Raw genomic sequence first — 22,105 nt, 5'->3', positions numbered from 1 at the left:
TCATAACTTATGAAAACTAGTCATTTTACTCTAAGTACGGGCAGAGCGAGCGAGCCACATTCACTTTGCCATTCGTGTGAAATGTATTCATTATAAAGGAAGGTCCAATGTGTTATTGTTCGAGCAATAAAAATATTCTTATACTGCTATAAAGCAGAGAAGTAAAAGAAAAATGTAAGGTTTACTAAAGGTGATGTTTCAGCGGGCACATACATACGCCATCAACGACTGTCTAGCTAGAAGTTTTATCGATAGTCTCTCCTAATAAAAACTTTACTATTCATCATGCACGGAATATAAAGACATGGCACAATACATACGTGAATATAGTGATAAAAAGTGTGTGTGTATGTGTATGATATACATACACATTTACATAATTAAAAATAGTGCACTTCCAAATAAGCGCTACATGAGTGTTGTTATACGTAGACATGCCCAGAGAAGCATATTATATATAATATCTATAAATATTATTATGAATATATATATGTATATATTATATATGTATATATATATATATATATATATATATATATATATATATATCCCTAGTTGGCACCTTAGGGAGACATATTGGGGGAAGTGTCTTCATTAGGGAGACAACTGGTCATTAAGGAGACAATTTTCGTGTCTCCATTGCGTAAATTGCCATTGAACATGTATTTTAAAATTTGCATATAAAACAAATGGAAATGTCTTCCAAATGACCCATCTAGGAGTATATATATATATATATATATATATATATACAGGGGCGGATCCAGGAATTCCGTAAAGGGGGAGGCGCCTTTACAAAATTCAATGGGGGATTACGCCCCCCCCCCCCCTCATTTTTTCCTTTTTTTAAAATTTATTTTGTTTTAACAAAAAAAAAAAAAAGATAAATAAAGAGGGGGTGCGCGCCCGGTGTGCCCTTCTCTGGATCCGCAACTGATTGTGCTTATACCCGTATTCAATCAAGATAACGACATAGAAGAGTGAAGATTTTGTGAGGGGGAGGGGAGGAAGAGAGAAAGGGATTGGGAGGTTGGAGGAGAACCGGGAGAAAGGAGGAAGTGGAAGATAATCTAATTCAAATGACAATTGACGGAGACAATATTACAACTTTGCTGGATCACTCTCACAAATTATCAGCTTATTTGCTAGTAGTTGTCCATTCGTGTGGATATAGGCCTACATGCATTCTTCCGTCAACGGTCCAAGTACGAGACACCTTTGGGCACTTGCGGACCGTATACTATATACCTTTCACTGATGTATAAAAAACACCGCCCCTTACAACGCTTCTAATTGGAATCAGTTTCAGATAATTATCACAGAACTCGTGATGAATTGCAAATGAAAATCTTAATGTAAAGATCAAACTCTAATCACTTTCAGCCTGTATGAATCATCCCATTGTATCAAATCATTATAAAAAATAACACAAAATTCCCTAAGTTTGGTGTTTGCTATATCTTCGTGGGTCCTAATTACAATAAATTCGCAGCGTTATTACTTTCATGGTAAACACGTTAAGAGCATAACACTCAATTCATAATTTTGAAACACAAGAAGAACTGATCAATTGCAAATTTCCAGGCAACATATGGGATTGATTTTCATTCCGGCGATGGGTTTAAAATCATGGTGAATCTTTACAGAAGTTGCGGATCAAATTCAGTCCCAGAAATTGCCATAAGATTGATAACGGTAGCAACTTTTGTATAAGACGGATTCGAAATCAATCGGAAAGTTCTGTTTGATTAAGGGACTTACGATTGATTCTGAGAATCAATCACTTTCTTCTATATCAAGACGGCCTGATGGCAGAGTTGTCTAGTAATAGTTTGAGGAGCTGATTTCTCCACAACATGGAGTAAAACTTTGCTAATTTGATGAAAATGAAATAAATATCAATATCAACAAGAACAATCTCTCGTCTGACATGAAATGCACAAGTGACAAAAAACATTAAAAGTTACGAGATAGTAGCCTGTATAGTAATTATACGAACATTCAGCGATGCGACTACGAAGTCGCATGAATTCATAAAACGTCGAATGCGAAGGGTGTGTACCCACGATTCCTCCGATACGATCAGACACGACAGCGTACTATGGATGCTGCGTCGAGATTTCAGTGATTAGTTCCGGTGCGAAAGTTTTTGTTGTTACGAAACCATGTTGTTGATGTTATTTTATTTTTCTTTTAGACGAAGCGCTCTCCCCGCCCAACCGAACCGCGTGTATGTGTGTGTATAATACTACAATGTAGTACATGCTTGTGTGTGTGAGGTGCCGTTGAAGCGTTGGAGGACGTGAATGGAGTAAATACGAGCAGGGAGGTACTGGTAACTTTACGTTGGATATCGCGTTGCGACGCACGTACGTCAGGGCTAGCTAGCTAGGTGGACAAGTGAAAAATCTTCTTTTAGGACTCATGCGGATTCCAAGGCGAACAACTACAACAGTTGCTAGACTTATACTCGGATCACTGATGAGAAGATGATATATATCAAGCAAACACTCTGAGAGGAATTGTCTCTGTGACCAATATTTCGGGGAATCATAACTGGAATAACTAACTTGAAATGGATCAAATCGAGTCAAATTTACGACGGCATGTTGACGACGTAAACGAATTGCGGGCCGTGTGGTCAACGGTACTCTACACTCTCTTCGGGGCAGTTCTGGGCTTCCAGTGCTACAACCAGGCGCTGAACTACGTACCAGCACCCGACAGATATTCCGGCGGAAATAGGTTCAAATGGCGCAACGTTATGGCCTCTTTTCTTCATGCTTTTCTTACAGGAACTGGTTCTTTATATTGGTAAGTTACCTTGGATATTACCATTGTTACATAACAGGTTTTTATATTCATGAAAATCGTTATTAGATCTGTAACGTTAGTTTACAGTTAGTAGTGACATAGTGTATTAGAAGATGCCAATCCAATGCAATGCGCAATGAAGCGATGGGAGGGGGCGCAGGCGGGGGTGTTTGTGTACACTTGTATATAATTTTGAGTAACGATGTAAATAGGGCATACGAGTGAAAAATCGCAAGATGGCTAAATAGATTAAAAACAAAAAAACAGGGCATGGGAGTCTCACTCTCAACTAGTTTCCAATGTTGGCAGCCCTGAAAAAAAAAATCATGTAACTTTGATTGATAGGGTCTAAGTTAATACTGAAATAGTCCAAATTCAGCTTTCTGGAAGCTACAGTATCCTACATTGTACATATAGTGGTTGGAATGGGTTTTACTTTACATTTCTAATAAAAGTAAAAACGTTATCTAGACAGGCCCTACTACTAGTACTAGCTGCTGGGCCTACATGTACACAAATGTATAATGTCTAACCTGGCGCTCTCCAGCTTCGTACATCCACCCCTGTCCCCCACACACCACACACACACACACACACACGCACGCACGCACACACACACACACACACACACACACATCCCCCTTCCATCAGTCAAGTCGAAGTCAATGAGCTGGAGTGAGTATGTGTATACAGAGACTCCAACTCTCCCGTTTTCGACGGGAGATCTCCCGCCGAAAACCCAATTTTGCAAAATCTCCCGTTCTCCCGCTTGAGATTTGATTTCTCCCGCCCTGGCTCTGTGTCTCCCGTTGGAAAGGATTTCTTAGTTATTGCTATTGTATGTTGAAAAAATAAGCCTTAGATAGCACCAGAGAGCATCTAGAATCCTGGGAACTTCGCGCTTCGCACACATCAACTTGGAGTCTCCCGTTTGCTAGGGGTTTCAGGCGGGAGAATCTCCAGATCAGAAGGTGCTTTGGGTTGGAGTCTCTGTGTATAGTAATATAAAGTGAACCCTTCTGTGAGCTTTGAGTACCAATTTGATAGCACAGAAAAACCCCAAACATTGTTATACCCTATCAAAAGTCACTTGCTCAGAAAGGGTTAAAAATGCAGCTTGGACCTTGGTATTCTGAAAGGTACATAACATTGTACATCTATTCACCATCACCCTCTGACCAAGACAATTGAGACATGTAGGCCTACATCACACCACACTACAGACAGTACATGTAAACAATGTGTAGTGCTCGCCTGTATTTATTTGAGCAGAAGAAATTCACTCTCAAAGTCATGTTACAAATATACTGTACAATGTTTGCATACTTTTTTTTTAATTTCTCAAGCATTTATTTGTAAATTGGATGTTTGCTGGCTCTCCTTTAAAGTGTGTACAGTTCTGGTTGAGGTGAGGATTTAGCTTTTAACATTTTGCGAGATATTCAGAAACCACTGAATAAGATGTCAAAGAGCATGCAATTCTAAGGAGTATCAAAAGTTTATTTGATGAAAATCAGTTTTGAAATGGCTGAGATATCCAAAAACAAGGTGAACAAAGAGATCCTAATAAAAGGCTTGGCCTGTTGCCTTTTGTTATTATCACTTTTTTGGATATCAGCCATTTGAAACCTAATTTTCATCAAATAAACGTTGAATCCATCTTAAAATTAAATGGTCTCTCATATTTCATAAGAGGTTTCTCATTATCTCACCTAGGAATGTTCAAAACATGAATCCCCACCTCACCACTGCTAATTGCTATGACATTTTACAAGAGATAAAGTCAGGACGTGGCAAAATGGGGTCATATTTGTGACCTTCTGTATACAAGTTGTTGTAGTCCTGTCTTTAAAAGTGAGATTTAATCATTGTAGGAGTCCTTTACAAAATGTGTCACTGTCCTTTCTTACATGTAGCACACAGTTTAATTCTGTCCAATTGTATGATGGCATTCAAGGGGGGGGGGGAACTTTATTAAGAAAGTGAAAGTCGTCAAGAAGGCAATTCAGTTTCAGCCTTGAATTGGTGAATCTGCTTCCTCTCATTTCCCTTCATGTACAATTGTACATTGTACAAACTGTGTACATTTGTACTATTTTCTTGTCCTATTTATTGTTTTTTGTTCACCACATGCTTATTTACATGGAAAGAATATCAAAGAAAGAAATGTTTAAAAAAATGAAAAAAAAAATCATTGCTGGGCACAGAGAACATGCTTTGTGAGAGATTTTGAGTATTAAAATACATTGTATGTTTGTTATCAGGAATAACACACACATACATTTGTATACGTTAGTCCAATCTAGTTTGGCTAACGTTTTTGCTTTATTTTGAATGAGTTCTTGACATTGTTGTCTATTGGATATAATGTACATCAGCTTGTACATAGTAGCGTTTTTGTTTTTCAAGTCGTTTCTAATCTTTAGGATTTTTCTCTCCCCCCCCCCCCCCCCCCCACTTCCCTTGTGGATGGCCTTGATCGCGGTCTAAACAAGGTAATCATCTCCATTACTGTAGGTTTTGACCTGTACTAAATCAACAAACTTCTGAATAGCAGGTCAGCTACGTATCAGGTGCCAATATCTTGAGCACACAATCTGGTCCAACATGAAGACTGTGGGGTCAAAGGTTAGAAGGACAACACTTGATGGTACGCGCGCATTTGTATGTTTGGAGATCATATTCAGTAAGCCAATGGACAGTGTACTGACTTTATGACAAATTGTCATTGAGATGGACAGGCCAGTAGGGGTAACTAGTGTGGTGCATTGTGTAGTACAAAAGGCTTTATTTGGGCTCCAATTCCAAACAGGAGACTGTACAGTATGTACGTGTAAGTCCAGCCAATACTCAAGATGTCCACAGCACTCTGCTGAGCAAGATGCTCTTGTACCAGGGAGGTCCTCCCTGCTTGTACTCAAGATGAAAGGTACACTTGTACTGTGGTACCCTGGATGCTTGGCAATGCTGGGATACTACAATTGTACATGTACATTGCGTAATATATACATTACCAATTATGGCATGGCTTTCTTACACATTTGCACAGTAGATCCATGCTTTCGGAAGAGGCTAGACCCTGGATGTGTAGACATCAGTGTCGGCATCATTAATGTGTTGACATACATACAGACTTCGATATGTACTCAGTGTAACATAACAGTATGTCTTACTCTTATTGTACCTGGTAGTCACAGTGAGCATTTTGTGGATTTAGGCCTAGCTAGAAAAGTGCCAGAAAAGGTCTTTTACCTTTACACTTTTAAAATGTAATACCATAGCAGGCAACACTGAGCTGTCTACAAATGCCAACTTTAAAGTATTCAAAAGTACACTAGCAGCACCCGTGGAAATCCACGGGTCTGAGGGGATTTATTTTTTTTTCTCATAATACGATTTTGCACATTTTTATTGAAGAAATAAAAAGAAAAGTCTTCTCATTCTTTCGTTAATTGTGCTGTCTTCTAAATGACCACCCACATTTTTGTAGTATATGCCCGGCGATCCGGTCCATTGGTAGGGATCATTCCCGCCACTACTTGCTTTTATTATAGAACTTGAGTTTCGAGGGGTTATTTGCACCCGTTGAAGTCCAACAGTTGTCTTGTTGCCCCTCAACCCTCCCCCCCCCCTCACGCACACACACATTTCCACCTCCGCAGGGCAAAAAACAAAAACATTCAGGGAAAAATTACCAAAAACGCAAATGAGATTCCCCGAAAGTTCTGCCCACAGGTTGTTCCCGTCGAAACGGGAAGATATTAACACTATGACTTTGATTACCCCCTGCTCTTGCATCCACGCGGGCACCCGCGGGAATCCACGGCTGGTCTCAAGGCCTCGGTTTGTTTTGTGGTGTTTTTTTTTTCATGTTTCTTTTCCCCACGTTATGAGAGAAAAATAAGGTATTTTCGTCTTCATAATTTTGCTTCCTCCTTGTTGTTTTTAATCACCAAAACTTGGCTTGATATATCATATAGAACTACATCTGCTTCAGACTGTACATTATCATAATCAATATTAGGCCTACAATTATTGCTCCTATTATAGTTATTATTATATTATTATTATCAGTATCCTTATTATTACTATTATTATTATTATCATTATTATTATTATTATTATTATTATTATTATTATTATTATTATCATTGTTATTATTTGGGGAGGGGGAGATCATAGTCATCAGGTTTAATAGGCACCCGTGGGAGTAGGGTCTCACGACCTCGTATTTTTTTTTCTTTAATATTTTTCCCATGTTATGGAAGAAAGAAGAATATATACATCACTGCATTCGTCTTCATTTGCTCCCTCTTTTTTTTGTCACCAAAACTTGGTTTGATAGACCATAGAACCACACATTCTATTTCCACTTGCAATTTTAAAAATATGCGGTCGGCAAAGCGAGGTTTTCCTCTACGTCCGCTCATCTTATGAATATGTATGATTACAGCAGCTCTGCAGTAAACGAATGGACACAGCTGCGCGTGTAATCTGATATGGAAGGGTACGATCGGCAAATATATTTAGCCGCGTCCTAAACTGTTAAACAGTCTGCGTACAATGACATCGGACTTTACATCGAGAGCAAACGGCGAGCAAACTAAATGACGTACCTGAGCTGCATATAGTATTCTGCAGTTGTGCAAAATACAATTACATAACAACGTTCGTTGTTTTTATTTGGGGACGCCAATAATGGCGAACTGTACGTAAATGCCCTTGCAGTCCATATCATGACGCACACACAGATTACAGATTCGTGTAACCATCGTCAATACATTCAGTACACGTAACAGGCGGAGGCAAAGGTACATCACAGAACTATACACACAGTGTAGAGTGTGTAGAGTTCTGCGAGGTACATTGTGTGTGTGCGTGCGCGTCCGCCGGAAGATGTCAGAGATTTCGCTGCACCATCATCTTTAGTATTTCCCAGTGTCTCTGCAAGCTAAAAGATGGAAGATCGAGAAAGCAGGAGGCCAGCGCAGGATCGGTGAATATTGAAACGCTCGGCTCTTTCGTCACGCACAAAAATGCATTATGCATGTTGCTAATTAATTTTTCTTTTTCGTCCTCGACGTCGACACGGAGGCGGAGAGGGGACGAAACCCACGCCATTCGATGTAGGATACTCTCCTGCGGCCGACGGCACCGGTCGCAGCTGCCCGGAGCCGACGGCTCGGGAGGAGATAGACAAACCAGCAACGCCGAAATAAAACAGGAAATACATAAGGCCGCGACAACAACAACAACTTCGAGTATTATAGTATAGGATAGTAGACTAGTACTCCTGAAAGAGTTCAATTCTAGAGGAGCCCTATGTGAAGATGTAGCCATTTCCACCAGCATGTAAATGTAATAGTTAGGGCCTAGTACAGTTGTACCTATTGTACATACCTCGCCAGACAATTTCCATGGAAACGGGATTGTCCTTGAGATAACACATAGGTCCTACATTTGTAACAGAGGGTGCATATTCAACTCACTCCTACTCCTAGTGCAGACTTTAGGTTTCCAAACAACTTCCAGGAAGATTTGGGCAGTTGATAAATGCAAAATTAAACCTGGCTTGATTATGGAGTAAGAAACATGTGTCATGAAATGTCAAAAACAGTGCGATCGCAAACGACCAATGCCAACAATGTTTGTAAAAACTGCATAATGGAGCTGCGCAGTGACAAGGCCTCCCAGTTGACTCAAGACAGAGTTGATAAGTGTAACAACTCAAGAAACAAGATCCTATTAAAAGGCAGAAATTTGCAAATGCATTTTGCTAGTACACAAGTATATTGTACAAGGTGTAGGTATTACACGTTTCAACAATGGGAAAAAACACAGCCAGACTTTGACATTGCTTCTGAAGTCTTGTCTAGGAGATGAGGTACAGTGTTCAACACATTCCTGAGACAGCATACCCCATGCACTACATTTTATGTGCAATACATTCTTGCAAAGACAAGATGATACATTGTAGATCTACAGTGTACAAAGATGCACAGGTCTGTATGCGCATGAATAGTACACAACACTGTGTACAAATCATACAACCTACATTGTACTACAGTAATGAACACAGAGATGCCAAGTCAAAAAATTTTATGAGTGAGATTTTCATGACTCAACGCCTCGGCGCTCGCGCGCATGCGAGCGAGAATGAGGGGGGGGGGGGGTGTCCCCACTCCCATGGTAGGGAGCTTTTTTTAATCATTAGCTCTTAATGATGCGATCTGGTGCATACTTACAAAGTGACTATTTTTTACTTATTTTGAAAGACAAAAGGGAAATATACCTTCAATTGCAACTATCACTTTAATCCTTTGAGTTATGCTCCTGCTCCTTATTTTTGGCCCAAGTTACAGACTTCACCCGATGCATGAGAAAAATGGGTGCCATGCGTGAGATCATGAGACAGACCCTAAATGCGGGAATCTCACGCAGAATGCGTGAGATTTGGTACACTTGTAGCTCTGTGAACATCATCTGTGGTATGATTTATGTGTATCTATGTATAGGCCTACACTGACATTGAATGGAATTGGTCATGCTGAAAGAATGTACAGCAAACTTTGCATTGGTGTCTGTGGGGTCTTAGGAAAAAATGCAGGAAAAATGAGGAAGAGGAGTGATATCTGGCAGCTTTTCAATAAAATGGGAAAAAAATCTGTTTAATCCTAAACCTTGCACCCCCCCCCCCCTCCATACACACACATTCACCTAAACCCACAATCTAAAATTTGTATGTAACTGCAGGAACTATTTAAAGGACGACAAGTTTTATTTGAATATTAATGCACCTCACTGCCACAGTGTACGAGGTACAATGTACATTGTATATATATTTAAATATGTACATAGTTTTAGGCATGGAATGCAGAGTGTGTTTCACTTGGACAGTCACGCCCACAACCAGTATTTTTGGCTTAAAATTCTTTTTTTTTTTTTGGTATAGTATAAATTCCTTCATTCTCTTGCTCAGTGTTAATTTCAGTGGTTTTATTTCACTTTGTTGTTGATGAGATGTGTGTATACCATGCTATGCCTAGAGCACATAATAAGCTTAAGCATTATTTACCATTTGCAGATGAAACAACCAATATAAAAATTTGAATCAGTATAATCAATGTTAAATGCTGTTAAATATGTATAAAAAATGTGAACAATAGTTATAATAAAAATGTTTTTAGGCTACATGTAAACTGTTTGTCTACAGTTATGGTTTAGTGGGGAAATTAATGATACTGTATCTCCTTATAGTGTACGTGTATATTAGGCTTTATTACGAAATTTTGTCTTGTCTTGTACATTTACTGTGTGTGACTCAATGTATCAAAACCATTGTACTGTACCACCCCCCCCCCCCCCCCCCCCCCCAGCTCCAGGTAAAATTGTATTGAATGTACAATTTGTACGTTGTACATCTGCACTGCTACAGAACAATCAGTCAATACTACAATTTGTAATTGAATTCTCGCTACATGTAGATGATGAACTTGGTAACAAACTGCCTCAATCTCCCCATATTGCCTTCCGCCCTAACCCCCCCCCCCCTCTCTCTCCCTCTCTCCCTGTCTGTCTGTCTGTCTGTCTGTCTGTCTCTCTTGATTGCCTCACCCATACTATAATAAAAGAACCAATGAAAAACAACAAAAATCAGTGATCAGAAATGCCCTTGAAAGTTCACTGCCTTCATATTGATTATGGAATATTTACATAACTTTTATCGAGAGCATTATTTGAGTGTCGCAAATATCTCTTGACCCAGTTGATATTGCTGCTTTCATAACACCTTAAAGGCGCACACGTCGGTTGCTCACGTCTGCGAATTTGTTAGCGTATAATGTACTGCTCCATTTCCGTGTATTATCCCCCAGGATAACATACACTATAAATGTATGTGAAGGTGCAGATTGTAAAGCTTTGGAATGCTAAAGGCACTCAACTGCGAAATACATGTAGCCTCAAACAAAAAGATATCATAATGGAGGCGATTGTATGTTACAATTATCATAAACAGTGTAAATTTGAACAGATTTCTCAGAAACTACAATTTGTATAACTGGTTTGTGGACAGGGTAGTATTTTCAAGGCTTTTGAAAGATGATTTTTTTTTTTTTATTTGAGGAATACATTGTAAGTACACTCCTTGATAGCGATGTATTCACCTTTCCATGTTTGACATTCAAAGAGAATCAGTGGTGACTACCTTGGGACTGTATAGCTATACCTGATAAACACTGTTTCTCATTTCTCACCAAAAAAAGTTAGAAACCTGAAATTAGGTCTCAACCAAAACTAAACGATCCCTTTAAGTGTTGACAAAGGCACTTGCATTCCTTTCCAATAGGGCAGTAGCATTTATTCTGTGCCACCAAAAGACAATTAATAGTCGTTGTGGCTTTAAAATCAGATACACTGCTACATAATAATGTTTGCAAAGTGTCATAATGTGTGCACATGTGTGTGCTGAAATCCTTGATGATATGTTTTATATGAGCATGTTTGTTTAGGGTTAAAGGGAACATCTAGTCAGATGTTAAATTTCCACAGACATACATACAGTGTACAGTACAATTGACATGCTGCTGATATGAATAAATGTAGGTCCACAAATCACATATTCTGAAGTTGTTTGATCAAATCACTACTGAAATAGTTTTTTGTTTATGTCTGACACGGATTTGTTTATCTTTTTTATTGTTTTTCTGCAGGCCTGTCCGTAAAAACTGATTTCTCTGCTTTTGCAATATCTTAAGATGTAAAATCAGATGAAATCTTAGGAATCACAATGTCCAATGTTTTACCTTGACTTGTGCACAAACTTACTGTAAATTGCATGGCAGGTCTCATAGAATGACACGTCAGAAGCGTTCATTTACCAGGCACTGTATGACTTCATTGTTACGTACACTATAGGCCTACAGTACATTGGATAAATTCCTGAATTCATACTCAAACGTACACTGTACAGTAAGGCATGGTACGAAACCTGTCTTTAGAAGTGCCTAGCTATTGTGACTTGATGTACCATGATGGCATGGTGCATACCATTGTTAGGTATTGTTATGCTTGTTTCAACTGGCTTTAGTGTTGATTTAAGCATGAAAGGTACAAAAGATTTTTTGAAGACCTGATAGTGTGGGAAGAGAAGGGTGGCCTGATTGCATAATTGGTTATTCGCTGCCCACCAGGGAACATTCGAAAACCACAAATAGCATAGGCTGGGTAGAATAGAATTGCCCATCAGCGAATTACATGAATGTACATCAAAGCATGTACCGTACACTTTTTGTACAAGGTCATCAGTAATGTTTGATTCCAGTTGAGATTATTTGGCTGTGTGTGTACCACATAGAGAGCAGTGATTAAGCTGTACACAATTCATTATGGGAGTTCCCCGAGTATACAATGTATGCTAGAGTCTATCTGACACCCCTTTCAGTAACTCGTGCATTTTTGGCCAGCTCCTGGGCCCAGCTAAATTGGCCCGCGCCAAGCAGTAAAAATTGCGTTCAGTAACTATAGCTGAGCCGCGGTACTTTTACGATGAGTCAACCCATTCACAAACTCGGCCACGTAAGGGATAACTACCATAGTTAGTAACTGAACGCGCGCTCCGGCGGAGGCACAGCCAGGTAATTGTGACCTTTGACTGTGCAAGGAATTTTGACCCGGGCCTGGCGCTGCTACTGTTCATTTGTAAACTCTTCGATCGGCGCCAGGCCCAAGCCTGGTGCTAGGGTACAGCGGCGCCAAAATAGCCTGGCCTGGCGCGGATCACTTTGGCCCAACCCATCTGATTCATAAACTCAGAATTTTACAACTTTAATAGCTCAGGGCCAGGCCCGAGCCAAGAGAGTTACATTGGGCAATTCCACGGTAACTGACGTTACACGTAAGGATTTTCATGAAATTGTTTACCTTGTAGTTTTGTGAATGAAAGCACCTTGGGCTTGCAATTAGCATTGATGAATAGGTTCATGAGAATGAAGAAATAGGTGGAAAGTTTTTCTCTCAAACTGCATTTCTTATCACATAGCAAGTGAAAATGTGTCGGTAACTGACGTTACGGAAAAAGGACATGGGAAATTATGGTGTAGATGTAAATGGAAATATCTCATGTCCCTGACTTTTAGCCTTTATGTGTTTAATATGGCAATACACCTAGGTTCTTAGGAACAGGTGTGCAAAATAATGTGCACTTTAGTTGCCTCCTTTTACCACCATGCCAATTTTAGTGAAGGCATGACGGTAACTGACGTTACGTAACTGACGTTACGCTTACATTTGCCATAGGGTTTACACATGCAAAATCATGATTGGGAATAGCTATGAGATATTTCATAATTCTGACCATTCAGAATGATTTGGTTGATATGGAGCCATACCTTGGTTCATCAGTCATAAATACACAATGAAATGAAACAGTAGTCCACTTTCTTTGTGTTCTATGAAAACTTAAAGGTAAACATGTCAGTAACTGACGTTACGTAACTGACGTTACACATACTTTGCCGTGGGGTTTACAGAGAACTAATTTATTTAACAGGTTATTATACTGCTGCAATGTACCAGTGACAATCCCAGGCAACTACAGCAACAAATTAAAACAAAATCTAAAGACACAAATAATATTGGGTGGGCCCTTAGGGGCACCCCCCCCCCCATGCCATAGCACAGTTGGGCAAAAATAATGTAAATGCACAAGAGGATATTTCTTGACATTTGTCTGAAGATTTAATTTTTATTCAACATTTATGATTACACAGAGTCATTAGTAGATTAAGCAGTTCCAAGTATAAATATATTGACATGACTAAGGGCTTTTTTGTTTGTTTGTTTGTTTGTTTGTTTGTTTTTTAATGAACAGGAAAGTTTTTATCTGTACATAGAGTGCTCCACCCATAATACCTTGTACTACACAAAACATGGATATTTTTGTGCTTGAAAAAAATATCAAAATATCTTGGGGAAAAAAACATGTATCAACTCATAAATATGCATAAATATGTATGAAATCTATTGTGATTTATTTCGCCTTCTTTTCTTTATTTTACTCCTGATGATCACCATCATCAATTGATTTAAATGAAAAGTGTCGCACTTTTAATATTTCTCTGTGAAGAAGAAAAATAAATGCTTTTTTGGTTAAAAGAGCATTATTGTTTTATTCCTAGCTTGAAGTAATTTAACTGTTTTTCTTTTCCTTTTCACTGATATATCACGGCTTGCAAATACATTCAAGATACCAAGAAATCGGACTTTGCAACGAAAGAATACTAAAATCAATATAAAAAACTCTTCCTGTTCATAATTATCATGTGTTGTATTACAAAATGTCCCTGCATGAATAGAATAAAGTAATCAACAAATACACACTGTATGAACAATTTTTTTAAAACCCTATAGAATCCTCTCTCACTTTGAGCAACATCAGTGTTAAGTTTCAAACAATAATGAGTACATGCCTTACGTACGCAAGATGAGCCATGTTAACTACACCACACATTTAAGTGCAAGAGAAGAAATATCTGTTTGTGCATTTGCCTTGAGGTAGAAACTTGACTAAGCTTCCTGAAAAAAAAAAAGAAAAATGCCAGCAAAAGCAAACATTGGTGAAGATTGTTAACTGTTGGTATACAGCTGTGCAGAAGTTTGTTGTTTTTTTTTTGTACAGAAAATGTGGTTAACATGCAATCATGTCACTGATTAGGCCTACAAACTTTGGTAGCTTTATCATCCCGTAGGGCTGGGAATGTACTAATTTGAGTGCATATACTGCATGTGGCAAACTAAACTTCCAGATGATTTAACCTTAAACTTGTGCTGAATCAAAAATCTAAAGCTCAAGCCCCCCCCCCCCCCAAAAAAAAAAAAGATAATCATGGTAAATGAATGAATAAATGAATTTAGAAATAATTAAAAAAAAAATATCCATGGACATACCATGGTAATGACATCATTTCCTATGAAAGGGATTGGTGCTCTTTGTTGTAAGTTGACTTCCCAGATGTATTGAAATGGCCAAAAGTCAAAAAATTTGCCTCAGTTATAATTACTGTCATGGTAACTGACGTTACATACTCGTGTATGACGTTTCGGTAACTGACGTTACACATTTTGTAGTGTTCATTTTGACTCTCCAGTATGCCAAGTATCCTTATTTCTGGTATTAAAATAAAGGCATATGGGCATACATTAGAAATCCCAACTTACATCATACAGCTCACTTCCTTTGATGAATAAACTTAAAAATTCCTTGTTTTTGGTAACTGACGTTACATCCATCATTATCAAAGTAATTAACAGTTTTTATCAAATTCTTTAAAGCTACCAGCTTTTTTTTTCTATCATGTGGTAAAAGACTTCTCTGGTAACTGCATACATATGAAAGATTGTTGTTTAGAGTACTAATAAAGTGGATATACAGAGAGTAAGTTATGCGACAATACACTCTTTTCACCATTGAGTTATAGGCATATTTTGGCAGCCATTTTGAAAATCAAAATGGCCACTTTTATCAAAAAACATAATGATTCTTAAAACTTCAACTCAAGTACTGTCTGAAAATGTATGGTGTTTGAAACAAATATCATTTTGAATTTTTGGCACCTGTGTCCTAGTTACCGTGGAATTGCCCATTGTACATTTGTACTGAAAGGGGTATGAGTTGGGTCAGCCTTCCCATGGTATGGTATCCCCACTGTTTGTGATGGAAAGACATATTCACATGGACAGAAGTCCTTGTGGAATGTGATGTCACAGTCTGACTGTAATCGGGTGTCAGGGGGACTTTGAAAGTGACTATGGTATAAAAACTCTGTGTAATAAATTCAAATGTATCGTAAATCTAATAGTATAAATGTTATTAGATGGATTATTAGATGGGATGGCAATGACTGCTCCAACTAAACAAGAACTGAGAAACTTAAAAATCATTGCTCCTCCCTGCAAGTGTTGGAATATAATATTTTATGAATGGTGGTATACAATTGGAATGGTTATTCAGAATGAATAAGGGCACAATGTTTCAGTCTTTGCATGGCCAGCAATAAGGACTGATACTGACTTAATTCAAAAGATCATTTGACAGTTCATTCTTTTTAATGTCCATGCGTGCTTTTGAGGCAACCACAGATCACAGTTTGGTTGTCCTAGATATACACATTATTGGTAATGGCAGGAGTTGGGTATTGACAAAAACACTGAGCTTCATGTTTCAAGATCTGAAAAATTTACCCTTGTACATGTACTTGATGCCAAAGAGAGCATGGCAACAAAGTTGCACTTTAGTACCTTGTGTGACCTTGAACGTAGGCACCGATTCATGACTGTAATCAAGAGTTAAATTGATACTCATTATGACTCATGGATACTACCCACAAGTGAGCATTAAATGGCATGGAGAGGAAGTGTTTTATCTTTCATTGCAGACAAGTGCACCAGGGAATCAAGTTACCAACAGTGTGTAGCTCTGACCCACTTCCGGATTACAATGGGTTGCCAGGAGACCACCATCCAATCCAACCAACCGCAGTGTAATGTTTCACTGCTTCTACTGATACATTCCTACTGTAGGTAGTTCTGTGGTTGATATCATTCAGGCCTTTCAGTCCTGTAAGGCCACATTTTATTATTTACTTTTGAGTAACTACCTTTGTGGCTTTCCCACGCAGTCACTTGTACTTCTCAATCATTTGGTGGTGCACAGTTAGATCAGGGAGGTGGAACTCCCTCCCTGGTTAGATAGTCACACCCCATTTCTGTGGGCTGCATTGACCCCCCCCCCCCCTCCCACAAACACACACACACACAAACAAACACACACACACACACACACCTACAAACAGTGCACACACAAACTTAATTTAAAGAGATGCTTGGTGGTACAAAACTTCAAAATTGCGTTAAAGAAATACATACTGCTACTGAACGTTTTCGACGTGCACTCTTCGGAGTAGAAACCGCACGTATGAAACAAGAAGCACGAACTTAAGAAGCAAGAACTTAATTTAGTTCAAGTTTATTTAAATTGTATGGAATAAACTTGGTTTGCTACTTTATGTATTCTGAATTTATTGCTAGTTTGCTATTTGCAGGGCCCATTGATTAACAGTGTGTATAAACCACTGATGGGGCTGCCCTTGGTCAAGAATAACTTGGAATGAATAAATGAATTAATTGATTGATAAGTAGAATAATATCCACTACAGAGACCAGGAAGAGTTTTTCCAAAATCTGACATATTTCAGAATATTTTGGTATTAAAGACTGGACTGTTTTAACAAGGTAGTGATATCAGGTCACATCACTATTCACAATCGCAAGTCAAAGTTAAAGGTCCTGTTTACCTTTGGGAGCAGTGATTTCAAAAATGTTTGAGATATCACATTTTATGCATAAATTATGTGTAGGTCACTTGTATCACAAAACATCCTACCATATAAAAATTTTGCAATAAAGCCTAGAATATAGGGAGATATTACTGCTTTTGTCAGTAAACCATAACTGTAGACGGTTTAGTCTGGAAACATTATCATTATAACTATTGTTCACATTTTGTACTTAACATCGATTATACTGATTCCAATTTTCACATTGGTTGTTTCTACAGTTTGTATCCCTAACTCACATTTTAGAACTAATTTGAAGCACTAATGTTGGGTTTTTGTTTTATCTGCAAATGGAAAATTATGCCTTTAAATGAGGGGATTATAATTTTGTATATCATTCCCTTTTTTAAGTCATCCTTTCAGTCCCCCAATCATCTTTTAAGTAATCCACTGGCTTGTGGAACACACACACCCACACACACACAACCACACGCACAAAGTTTTGTCAATGCTTTAACACTGGAGCAACGAAAATGCCTATCTTGAAATCTGTGATGCTATTGCTGACAGAAATATAAAACAATTATGAATACAACGTAAATCAATGTGAAGGATCAATATATTTGCTTCATTTTTAGGTCATTCTATAAAACAGGCAGAGATGTGCAGGCTACATTGTATAAATTAACTCTTTATGTGCCACATTTGCATGCCTGACTCAGTTGATGGCGTGCCAAGTTCGCATATTTTGCTTAAACACACAGACTCATCGAAACCAATCGATAAATTGTAAATGGCAGAGTACAATGAAAGCATTCCTTGGACTGTCACGTACAAGGGTGTATAGCTTGCATTTTATGTGGTGATTGACTATCAAGTGGTGTTCTCTAACTGGATTTGCGAATAAATTCTTAGTTTTCTCTGTCGTTGGACATTTTGTGTGCAAAAGTCATGACTCTACACAATGTACAATGATGTACATGTAGCTACTGGTTATTTGAAAGAAAAACAATCATAGATTTGTCATGCAATTTACATCAAGGCAAAGCTTGGCATTTTCTCTACAGCTTCATTCGCTCATTACATGTCCAGGATTTAAAAAAAAAAAAAAATCTATAAAACATTACATAGATTTGAAAAACAAAATGTCTTCCCATAGCATTACTACATTGCTGTCTCAGAATAATGTGGCATACAGAGGGTTTATGTCTTGGCATAATAAAGAGTTAAGGGGAGTAACTTTGATAAATCTTTCTAATACTGTTCTGTTTGTCTGTTTTTGCTCTATTTACTGATTGTAAAGTTGAGCCTATTGTGTAGACACCCATGCATGCTCTATCCACTGTCACCCACGCCAAGAAGATCCAATATACATTGTATGCAAAAAATAGATTCTTGTGGGCTACTCATTGTCTGTTTATTTCCAGTGGTTGTACCGTATAAGGGCATTCATTATGACTCAGTGTAGTCCAAACCTAAACTACTCTTTGCATTTGCAAGGACAATGGTGATTCTTTCCAATAATCTACATTACTATCTATTTCTTTGTATATCAGGGCACTTATCTTTTGAGGAATACAGAAGATTACACTGTGCATACAGTAGTTGCAATATTTAATGCAGGGATCTCGCCAGCGTATATCACCCTTGTCGGCCCCGACAAGCGTGCGGTTTGAAGAAGCAATTGCCGACAAGGGTAAAACTTGCCGACAAGGGTAACACCACGCGTGAACTTGCCGACAAGGGTAACTTGCTTGACGAGCTAAGTTCGGACCAATTTCTCGCCATTTTCAGTCTTTATTAACTGGCTAGAAAAGAAGCTAGATGTTGAAAGCAGCAGCAGTTTACATACTTATACAAGCGCAAAAATTTACCCACGCAGTCATCGCATCTATCACAACAACGCGGCTCAACAGAGCGACGTACTAGCTGATACCAGGGAGATCTCACCTATCACCTATTATATGTACATATGTACCTCCCTGCTGATACACACCACATCACACACTTGCTCACTCACATGCGCTCTGCAGGGATCTCGCCAGCGTATATCACCCTTGTCGGCCCCGACAAGCGTGCGGTTTGAAGAAGCAATTGCCGACAAGGGTAAAACTTGCCGACAAGGGTAACACCACGCGTGAACTTGCCGACAAGGGTAACTTGCTTGACGAGCTAAGTTCGGACCAATTTCTCGCCATTTTCAGTCTTTATTAACTGGCTAGAAAAGAAGCTAGATGTTGAAAGCAGCAGCAGTTTACATACTTATACAAGCGCAAAAATTTACCCACGCAGTCATCGCATCTATCACAACAACGCGGCTCAACAGAGCGACGTACTAGCTGATACCAGGGAGATCTCACCTATCACCTATTATATGTACCTCCCTGCTGATACACACCACATCACACACTTGCTCACTCACATGCGCTCTGCAGGGATCTCGCCAGCGTATATCACCCTTGTCGGCCCCGACAAGCGTGCGGTTTGAAGAAGCAATTGCCGACAAGGGTAAAACTTGCCGACAAGGGTAACACCACGCGTGAACTTGCCGACAAGGGTAACTTGCTTGACGAGCTAAGTTCGGACCAATTTCTCGCCATTTTCAGTCTTTATTAACTGGCTAGAAAAGAAACTAGATGTTGAAAGCAGCAGCAGTTTACATACTTATACAAGCGCAAAAATTTACCCACGCAGTCATCGCATCTATCACAACAACGCGGCTCAACAGAGCGACGTACTAGCTGATACCAGGGAGATCTCACCTATCACCTATTATATGTACCTCCCTGCTGATACACACCACATCACACACTTGCTCACTCACATGCGCTCTGATTTGGGATCCACACACACATGCACAAGCACCCAGCCGGCCACTTACAGCCGCCTGCGTGTACAACGGTACAGTGTATTGTGAGAGGGAGAGAGAGGACGGAAAGAGAGGGTAGGAGGCCGAAGGAGGCTGAGGAAGGCTGACACGTGCTCGCTTGTTGTCACGCTTGTTGTCGGGTTACGCAAAAACAAACGATATGAAATGCATGCCCCCCTCCGCCAAAGGTTGTATTTTTTTTTTTTTTTGGCTGCTTTGGTTTGTTTGTTAGTTTGTCTGCCTGTCTGTCTCTCTATTCGCAAAATAAGTCAAAATTTGGGAACAGATTAGGATGAAATTTTCAGGAACAGTTGGTTGGTAAAATGGCGCAAGGAACAGATGATTAAATTTTGATAGTGAGCAGGATTTATAATACCACCGAAATTCACCGCCAGGATCCAGGATCTTTAGACTTTGTTTCGTATATTTGAAAGGATTCGTATCAATTCTTTAGGAAGCTGGCCATCGGCAATGACGCAAAATTAGATGCGTTCAAAGCATTGCCGCAGAGAGAAAATTAACTCAATTTTTCGTTAAAAAAAAGAAAAGAAAAAAGAACGTGCGATGGAGTAAGCAAATGCAAATTGTTATTTAGGTTTTGGTAGTTTCAGTGGGTTATTTTTTTTAAATCTAAAAAGCCACGCGTTCCATTTTAGCCTTTTCAATTTCTATGGATTTGTAAACGTCATTCGTGAATATTCCATTTTCCTTCTCCGGGCCGAAATTTATAGTAATTCTGTCATGATGGTCTTTCAAGTTCAACGCATACGTAATGCTCCACGTGCTTCTGGCTTGGTTTGTTAAAAGGTGGGTTAGGGGGCCTTCACGGGCAGAAAATAAATGATGATCATTCATCAATGTTCCCAGTTGGTTTACATGCTATGTACACGCTGTTTACGACCACGGAAGCAAGGTGGCAGTACGCGCGACATTCTTTATCTGACACCTGGCTTTCGTGGAAATTTCATGGAAATTTCCACAAGCCATGATATCAAGTTTCCCCACTGCTTGAGGTCGTGCTTTTTTTTTTATTCTTCATTACGAACATCAATTTGTTCAACTTGATAAGTGTAGATAATTTGCTTTGAGGACGTGTTTCTTTCTTCTTCTTTTTTTCATTGCAGCATCGGTAACATTTTGTTTTGTTCATCGTCCCTGCATGGCAGGGGTTCATGGGAGGAGAACGATAGGAATGACTGGGGAGAAAATAAACTGAAAGAAGGAAGCATCTTTTGAGCGAGCTGTCTTTGTTTTTCTCTACACCAGCACAGAAAAACACCAGCATCAGTTATCACCACCAAGATTCATTTTTTTTTTCGTTACTCCGACAGATTAATGATAAAATGATGCTAGATTCTTTATTCTGAAGGTTCGTTAATCCAAAAATGATTAAGAACAAATGTCCGTTCATTTCACGACGAAATCAGTTTTGTTATTTCGAACGTTCTGCCAGTAAAATTTCGGAATAAAACAACGGCACAAAACAGCGTGTTTTCGTACTCTTAAGGGTCTGTTATTCCGACAGAAGTAGTAATGATGAAATAAGAAATTGTAGATTCTTTATTCTGAAGGTTCGTTAACCGAAAATTGAATAAAGAAAAATGTCCGTAAATTTCAAAACGAATCAGTGCGTCATTTCGAACGTTTTGCCAGTGAAATTTTAGAATAAAACGACTGCCCCAAAACAGTTGCAGTTTTCTTACTCTGAGGGTTCATTACTCCGACAGATTAATGATAAAATAATGCTAGATTCCCTATTCTGAAGGTTCGTTAATCCAAAAAATGATTAAGAAAAAATGTCCGTTCATTTCACAACGAAATCAGTTTTGTTATTTCGAACGTTTCTGTCAGTGAAATTTCGGAATAAAACGACGGCACAAAACAGCGTGTTTTCATACTCTATAAGGGTCTGTTATTCCGACAGTAGTAATGATGAAATAACAATAGATTCTTTATTCTGAAGGTTCGTTAACCGAAAATTGGATAAAGAAAAATGTCCGTAAATTTCAAAACGAAATCAGTGCGTCATTTCGAACGTTTTGCCAGTGAAATTTGGAATAAAACTGCCCAAAAAAACAGTTGCACTTTT

At 38.8% G+C, this 22,105-nt stretch overlaps 1 protein-coding gene across 1 annotated transcript in view; it reads left to right on the top strand.

Moving 5' to 3' along the window:
- Positions 1 to 2,452: 2,452 nt before the first annotated feature.
- The window catches only part of LOC139722041 (TLC domain-containing protein 2-like), a 33,801-nt gene continuing 14,148 nt past the window's right edge, over positions 2,453 to 22,105 (top strand). The window contains exon 1 of the mRNA XM_071633363.1: positions 2,453 to 2,814. Coding sequence (XP_071489464.1) covers positions 2,576 to 2,814 — 239 coding nt within the window. The 5' untranslated portion in view covers positions 2,453 to 2,575. The remainder of the gene's footprint in view (positions 2,815 to 22,105) is intronic.

The sequence above is a fragment of the Diadema antillarum genome, unplaced genomic scaffold (assembly GCF_040938485.1).
Source record: "Diadema antillarum isolate AM-2024a unplaced genomic scaffold, OU_Dant_1.0 scf00000156, whole genome shotgun sequence".
Classification (NCBI taxonomy): Eukaryota; Metazoa; Echinodermata; class Echinoidea; order Diadematoida; family Diadematidae; genus Diadema; species Diadema antillarum.
Note: the sequence above shows the minus strand (reverse complement) of the source record. Positions and strands in the feature narration are given on the sequence as shown.